At 37.8% G+C, this 8304-nt stretch overlaps 1 protein-coding gene across 2 annotated transcripts; it reads right to left on the reverse strand.

Moving 5' to 3' along the window:
- Positions 1-343: 343 nt before the first annotated feature.
- Positions 344-5506, reverse strand: LOC149052254 (uncharacterized). Of its 2 annotated transcripts, none has more exons than XM_089191218.1 (4): positions 4866-5506; positions 2695-3024; positions 1766-1899; positions 344-1597 (listed from the first exon to the last, which is right to left on the reverse strand). In XM_089191218.1, exons 1-4 carry the CDS (start codon positions 5056-5058, stop codon positions 947-949), a joined length of 1308 nt encoding a protein of 435 aa, XP_089047344.1. In that variant the 5' UTR covers positions 5059-5506; the 3' UTR covers positions 344-946. The 2 variants fall into 2 exon arrangements, with proteins under 2 accessions (XP_089047344.1, XP_089047385.1); XM_089191259.1 differs by having other exon boundaries at positions 4632-4988.
- Between the last annotated feature and the right edge of the window lie 2798 nt (positions 5507-8304).

Below are 8304 nucleotides of genomic sequence, written 5' to 3' on the forward strand. Positions count from 1 at the left end.
AAGGAATCTCTCTCACCCACTCAATTCTGGGACAATTAATTTATGAATTAAAAGCCTATCTTCCCCATTAGGTTTGCTTGCAAATTCTTGCTAGTGTTTGCTGATAAAATATATAGGGATGAGTACAAAGGTCGAAATTTTTGCCTTATCACATGGGCTAATGAACATAATTCAAAATGGCGTCCATCGTCGGGCCTTAACATACAACGATCTACAGTACTGTAGCTGGTTTTTCTCTCTTTTCGTTTCATCCTCTCCATCCGAGGGGCAAACATGCAGAAGAATACTCAATTAGAAGGAGAGGGCTTCCAGATTTTTAAAAAAAAAATGGAAAGATATTGTCTCCCTGCGTAAGCCATTTTAATTCTTGTCGACTAGGTGTTTTTGTGCGCACGCGTTTGGCTGCCACCTGGTCACATCTGTTCTGTTACTGGGAAATAACATTTATTTGTCATCATGTATGTGTGTGTCAACTTTATTTATGGAGGGTGACGACAGCTAGTTAAAAACCAAGCCAGCAATTACACATGGTTGAGGAGAGACCTAGATGCCTAAAACTGAACACATTGATCAATGAACATCAAAGCAGGTTCTATTATAACTATGTAGACGTTCGCACTTCCTTAAAACTTGATGCATAACAATCAATGAAACCTTCTATAAAACTACTTACACTTTCACTTTGCTACATAAACACAAAATCATTTTAAGTTTGAATTCATGCATCTAAAAAAAAAAACAAAACAAAGCAAAACGAAACAAAAAAAAAACTAAAAAATAAGCACGCATTTATCTCAATACATTGAAAAGCAATTTGGATTCAAGACAACTGTACGTAGAGAGTAGTTTTGATCACGTTTCATGCGCGAATTTTGGAAAAATTCACGCTTCAAACAGCATCCTAAACAGCATTTCATGCGTCACGAGTTCAAAAAGGATGCATGCATTAACGAATCCACAAATTCAAGGAGTAACTTTTAGTTATCGAGCCCCATACGTCGTTGCTAAAATCAAATTCTCTTCTGTTATCCTCTTTGATTTTAAAAGAGGCAAGTTTCGCCACCGTTGTCCCAATTCCGTGATCAGCACCTGAACAACCAGTTCCGCCTCCTCCAATCATGATCACAGAACCACTCCAGCCTTCGTTACACCAGAAGCCGACCTCATCAGCACCTTGCAGGTCACCACTGCATGAAGCCTGTCCAAAGCCCTCGGTGGTAAGGTATTGTCCTCCATATTTAACTTTGCATTTTCCCAGGCACTCACCATTGGACCAAACTGAACCGTTTCTGAAATCACCATAGCTGGTAATTTTGGAACGGAATGTCTTCCCGCTCAGACAATTCCCTATTGTTTGCAATAGAGGAGTGTGTCCAGAGTCATCATTGCGCGTGATCTTAAACTCTCTGCCACTGACCAGCCAGAACGCCGGCGATATCATGTCTGCGCTGTATGACGGGTCAGCAGTTTTTCCTGCACCTTGAGCACTGTCATACCACCAGTCTCCTGAGTCATCCATCCAGTTTTTAGTGTCACTGTTTGAAAACCGAGCGAGGAGGGTCCAGGCCCCATCCTTCGATACCATGTCACAATAAACCTGCACAGAAATTAAAAATTCCAAGCAAACTTGCATTTTATGATCCAAAGTTGTTTTTTCGTGAATGGTCGATAAGAAAGGAATTATGAATTCCAAACATTCTAACTTTTACGATACAAATCTATTTTTCTTGAATTGTTTAAAAATGAATAATTATAATTTAGTTACCAGAAAGTTCTTGGATTTCATTTTTGTCTTCTGGGGCCCCAGCCAATATCTACCACTGACCGCCATCCCTTGTTCGCTGGCTTTGATCTCTCCACAAGACTCGGCAGGCATCTCGGGAACGGAGCCTAAAGAGACTTTGGAAAAGGAACAGTAGAATGCTTTTCACTTGATGACGATTACCTTCCTTGATTGTATCGTATTGTCATGTTCAAATACCAACCGAGCATCATTTTAACAAGGAATATTCCAATGTGACCATATTAAATTGCAAAATACAGTGAGCAATTAAATAATTCCTTGAATACTATAATGTTACATCTGAAGTGCTAAGTTTCATTGAATGTTTAAAACACGCATGCTCTGAAGGTAACATCTTGAGAAATGCCGTGAGCCAAACACATTAATTTCTTATCCCTATTAGTCTTAGACTCTCCGGTTGGACAGAGGAGACTCGTTCTCCCAACCCCCCTCACTCCAATTATTGCGAGGCTTTGATTTGATCTGATGAACTACACAAGCGATGTGTGAATTGTATAGGGAATATATCCGAGCTTCAACCTGGTCCCAGGATAACGCTGACGGAATCAGTCACATTTGAATACAGTGACATTTTAATAGTGTACAAAACACCTGGCATCTATGAATGAGCTTTAAAAAAGTCCTCTTTCCTCTCTATCTGTCTGTCTGTCTGTTTATCTTGCACCTCTTCAACACAACCTCTACTCCTCAAAAATAGCTGAGCATGTGTTACCGTCATATGCAAAATTTAAAAATTTATTAAATTGCTGAATATTTTGGCTTAACGATACCAACCAGGTGTGATTGTCCAAGAACTGAAAGGAACTTGGTGTTTACAGCCGTAAAAACTATTCAGTTTTTACTAATCTTTTATATGATAATGATTTTAAAGACTATGTTATTGCCCGTACCTCTGTTCTTCCACCGACGCACGTAGAATCTAGTTTCGTCTCGGACAAAATCTTCAGGTCTTGCTTCTTTGGTTCTGTTATTTAGCTCGCAAAGTTTACCAGTTTTGACGTAATTGTAGCTCTGACATGTGAGTTCGCTGTAGCAGAACATCAGACACTCATACGGATCTTGTACCCTTTTCGATTTAAAGATGTGACCTTTTAGAGACTTTCCACTCTCTGACTGCTCAGCGGGTTCACATTGAAGACTGATGGCCATGCGCAGAGGAATCAAAGATGAAAAGTAGAAAATATAGAGCACTGGAAACATCTGACCTGGATAGAGTTGTACTGCAGAGGCAAATAAATCAGTTAAAACGTTCATGAACAGCGTGAGAGGCGGTTCTTAACATTAGCAATGCAAGCACCGCGTTTCTCCCTCTCCGTTAAGATTTGAAATGAATTGGGAGAGGTTGCCAAAATTCGGCCGCTAGACCCGTTCCAGACCTCTCACTGACTCGCGTTGCTAAAGACTGCATACTTTCCCGCTATCGAAGAAACGCTCATGCGCATGCAAGAGCGGATAATGAGGGCCTGCTTAAATGGTGGGTTTAATAGGGGATCGAGGGCTACTAAAAACGAACGATATATCTAACTTAGATGAGAAATGTTTTTGACATCGTTTTAGAAAAAACGTTTAAGCTGCAACGTACGGATGAAGCGAAAACGTCACACCTTTATTCTGCTGTGATGTATCGCTTAGGGCAACGGAAAATTCGCAGTGTTTAGCGATGTATTGGGACCATGAGAGTAATAGCTTCGTTATATGAGATATCGTTTGAACATCGTCGTCATTTCCTAATTTTTTGTTAATCGTCGATTGTTGTTTGTTATACTTACGTACAGTACTACTGTGAGGATCTCAATGGTCAATGTGGGGGGGGGGGTGGGCTTGACGGTTGACGGTTGATTTCAGTTTGCAATTCTGACAGTTCACGGTTTGATTTTAAGGTCTTTGAAGATTAAAAAATTTAGGGCCCTTTTTTTCTCCTATCAGGTCTAATCAGTTTTTTCCTTTTTTTTTTAAATCGATAGAAAACTTGATTAGGAAACGGTGCAAAGTGAAGTGAGCGATTAAAGCGTTAAGAAAAGGTTGTGAGTGAATCACGCTGCTCGAAACCAGTCTTCAACCGACGCCGAACTTGTTAAACTTGAGTACCCTTCAACAGATCGGAGGTTTTAATTCAACCTTAACTAACGAAAAATAATTAACCACTGAGCCAAATTATATTCAAAATGCAAAAAAGCCCAAAATATTAAACAATAGAGGCACTGGACGAAGGAACATGTCAAAAACCCGAACAAAGACAATCAGGTACTCATGGCGTCTACAGCCACGGAGCCACAGAGAATCTGCGGGAAGCTCGTTGTTCTCTTCGTTCATATTTTACACATATCCTGCATACTGCAAGAATCAGTAATGTCAATAGCCTCATATGAGTTAACGGAACGCGAAAGATGGTAAATTTTAGGCTCAGTAAGAAAGGTGATCTTTTCGTTTCGTCACAAACGTTGAATAAAGAGGAAAACATTTTATGTCTCCGTGAGGAATCGAACGTCACGGACAAACTTGAGTATTTAAACAAAAAGTGAGATCTGTACTCCATTGAAATCTTGGCAATTTTTTTCATTCATAAAAACTTCTCAAAATTCTTTCGCTTTTTTGCCTTCTTGCAATACCTTGGAACATTGAGGATTTTTTTGTTATCGAAACTTTTTGCCTCGGAAAATATCCTCACTGTGATTGTCCGATATCCGAAACTTCCAAATCATGCCGCAATGCACACTTCTGTCCTATTTCGAAGCATTTTTAGTAAAATTATGCAAATCTACATTTTCAACTTCAAATATCACTACATAAAATTCTGACTCAAAAACTCAAGAACAAGATTACTTACCCTTCGAGAATCAGTAGCGTTCAGGGTTTCGGTTCTTCAGGTTTTTTCTCACTGGACGAACCTAGAAATGACCCAATTGTTTTCGCCGGTTATCCCAAAATGTTTATGATAATATCAAATATCGTATAACTGGTAATTTTTACGTAGCAATGTTCGACTTAGTTTCAATCAACCTCAAATTTCTTCGGGCTTCATCTCTTCATAGTTTTCGCTACCTCTAACACGTTTGCTTACCGTATGAGCTTGTAGTATTCCTGTTTGATTTTCCCTCACAACTTCCAGGTTTTACTATGTTTACTTTTTTAATTGAAGCAATCTCTTTCGATTGGCCTCTAAACTCCGCTTTGTAAATGAAGCTGAAATTAATTTCGTTTCGGGAAGGGTGAGGAAAGTAAAAAACAAACATCCCCTTTTTACTAAACGTCATCTAGCAGTAGAATGAGTCCTCAGGCAGAAAATAAAACGAAAATGACCTCATTTTGCGTCAAATGCAATTGCATAACTATTTTTTAAGTCAAAATTTAGGCAATATTGACGCGAAATATATGCTGAAATAATCGTGACTCAACCTCAATTCCTTTCCCATTATGAATCATTGATGATTTTTATGAAAAGCGTATGCGATTCGAACTAGGTTTATTGCTACTAAAAACGTTGTGGTAAGCAATTATGACACGTTGATAAACATTCATTGTGACAAACTCTCCATATCAAATTGCTAGAAACTTCCCGCTAAGTTATGCTCATGCTAGAATTGAAAATAGAACAATGAGAAACACAACAAAATGTCCTTCATTATTTATACTGTACTCCGTTCATCGCAGTTAAGCAATTACACGAAAATATAGAAATAACTAATAAGAACTTTATTAAAGGACTTGAACTCATTTTGAAAAGGTCTGTGCTTGACTAACGTTGAGCAAAGAGCTTGCTAAATTCACCATGTTCCAACAATTAATTTTTCTGAGGTTCGAAACTATTTATTTTTATAATAAGCTATTGAGAAATAACGCTCTAAAACAGGTTTTTGAGTCAGAGCTCAAAACCTCAAAACCTCTAGAAATAGAATGATAGCATTGTTTTTTGTTTTTCTGTTTTTTGTTTTTTAATTTACATAATGAAATTTAGTTACGGCGTTAACCAGCATAATACTTCACACAAAACTAGCAGCTTTCCGCCAAGCTGTAATATTTTCATTTTGAATTGTTTTCTCTTGAATAAAAGATAAAAGACACAAATGAAAACATTAAAGTATGAAACGGATACTGGCTCAAGCCATTTTCAGGTAATTTCCAACTGCATAAAATTATGAATTCACTCAATCATGACAAATGGATAATATTTGTCTTCCTCGCTGTACCAACTTTAAAATGACAATTCTTTAGGAAATTCCTCAGAAAAGAATGAAAGCATTAACAAGTTTCTTTAGGAAAGTTTTTCCCAAAATGTGGATAAGCTGGTGTTCTTCAATAAAAATATACGCCCTGTTTTAGTTTCCATGGAACGATCTGCGTGGCGAAATCCCAGGATGCACAGACTTACCTCACAATCACCTCGCCATTTAAAAATTAAGACCGTGTGGAATTCAGAGTTTAAGGAGGCCTGACATTGTAACCTCCACAGAGTAGGAATGAATTTTTTTCCGTTTCTTTTGGGGCGAAAAATGTCATTAGTCAGTTTTTTTTGTCTTTGCTTTGAGAAGTTATGGTTGAGAATGAATGAATACGACGAAGAACATTGCCCTCAGTTATTCAAGTTTCGTGCGAACTCAAGTCGTAATGATAAAAGAACTTACCTTGACTTACTTCAAACGTTTGCGATAATTGCCCGTTTAAGTGACTCAAACAGTCCAAGATATTTGCAGTCTCGAGAAATTTTTGGCCCTATAACATGTACTACTCAATGTGTTATATTTCGAGAGCAATTTTGTCAAATGTAAATGCGGTGATGCGACAAACGTAATAAAAGCAGGTGTTTCAAAGATTTTTGAAGAAAAGTTTTTCTTCAAAATTGATTTCTGTAATGTAATTAACAGTCTTTTCTTTCGATTTAATCTATAATTTGATTGGCAAACTGTACCTTAATGGTAATTTTCTTTCAGGAAGAACATGAAGCTGTTAAACCTCCTCAATCATGCAATTATTATACCCTCTCCTCCTTAGGGACCATTCTCAATCCACTTCCCCCTCCCCTCCCCCTGAGGAAGGGGGGTGAAAATTTTTGTGAAGGGATCATAGGATTTTCAAGCGAAACAACAGGGGGTGACCAACAGCGTATAAAGGGGGGAAACTATTTGGTAAATTGTATCGTGACACAACCGCAATCCTCTGACCCAAGAGTTGATTAAGCTGATGTTACGAGCGGAAGTTCTTCGTTAGCGCGTAAGATGAAAAGGACTAACCATACAGTGACCAATTTACACTGTAAACTCATGAATGAAAGTGATCCTCGCTGTAATGTACACTACTTGAGCAATAGTGAAAGTAAGGCCTGAAAAAAAATTCAGGTCTGTACGGGATCTGAACCCATGACCTGTAAACTTAGTTAATTAAACCAAATTATCTTGTACTTGCATATTAGCTTTTATTGCCAGTTTAAGCCCTTCCAAAAATCGTTATAAACTATTTTGATATTTTCCGACAATTGTTAACTCGACAACCTGCTACCTGCTTGGAGGTATGAATGAATAAATAATGAAGCTTGAAATTCGTCCTGTTATTCCAATTTCAATTCTCGAAAAGGCTTAGTTTTTCTTAAAGCTTCTAGCAATTTGAAAAGGGCCAAGCGTTTTTGATCTAGCAATGAATTTACAATTTTTCTTTTTTTCTTAGCCACAAAATATATTAACTCTGGTTATGTTCACTTAGCAGGAAAAAAAAGCCAATGAAACGACATTTCAAATTTATAATGTAAACACCCTTAGGTTTGAAAACAAACCTCTCTTTAAAGCTGTTTAATATCGCCCTAAAGGAACATTTTTAACCGCATTTGGGAGAAACCCATATATATTAGAAGTGATAAGACACAAACCCGGCAGTTTTTCAGTGGTTTTTTTTAAGTAGTTGAATTAATATGTTAGGGAAATAATTTATAAAAGTGTCCCATAAACACGGGCTTCGAAATGGTATGGAACAGCGTTATGCGGAAAACCGGAAAATGAATTTGTTCTTGTGCTAGTGAACTCAAGGAACATCAGATGACATTCTTTCCGTGAAAATGTTTTGGAAACAATGGATTTGCACTATACTGTTTGCCAAAATATTTGCAAGAGGGTGAGGTGTGCTGTGGCTGCAGGTGCACTATTTTTACTTTGATAAGGTTCCCTTATATAAACAGGAAAAACTCATAGCGAATATTTTCATCCGGCCTTTATTGGGCTTATTATCTTCATTTCGAGCAATTTGGGAGGGTCGCAAATACTCTTTGATGTTGCTAAATCTAACCTGGTTCTGGTAGGGATTTTAAAGTTCAGATGTGCCGTGTCCCACAGTCAAAAGTTCCTTTTATTACCGCTTCCCAGCCATGGTAATAACACAGCAATTTACGGAGCTTTTCCATGGACACAATAATCAATACAGCACGGAAAAAATTTCACACAGTCAAACAAACATAAAAACGCTTAATGCCTCAATACTCTTGAAGCTACGCACAGTGAAAAATAACAATGCTAGCA

Source organism: Pocillopora damicornis, chromosome 1 (assembly GCF_964200805.1).
Source record: "Pocillopora damicornis chromosome 1, jaPocDami1.2, whole genome shotgun sequence".
Taxonomy (NCBI): Eukaryota; Metazoa; Cnidaria; class Anthozoa; order Scleractinia; family Pocilloporidae; genus Pocillopora; species Pocillopora damicornis.

Coding starts and splice junctions, on each gene's coding strand:
- LOC149052254 (XM_089191218.1), bottom strand. CDS start 5,058: ATGACGTTTAGTAAAAAGGGGATGTTTGTTTTTTACTTTCCTCACCCT. Junction 3,025..4,865: donor GAATACTACAAGCTCATACG/GTAAGCAAACGT, acceptor TTGCCTCTGCAG/TACAACTCTATCCAGGTCAG. Junction 1,900..2,694: donor GCGTCGGTGGAAGAACAGAG/GTACGGGCAATA, acceptor CCTTTTCCAAAG/TCTCTTTAGGCTCCGTTCCC.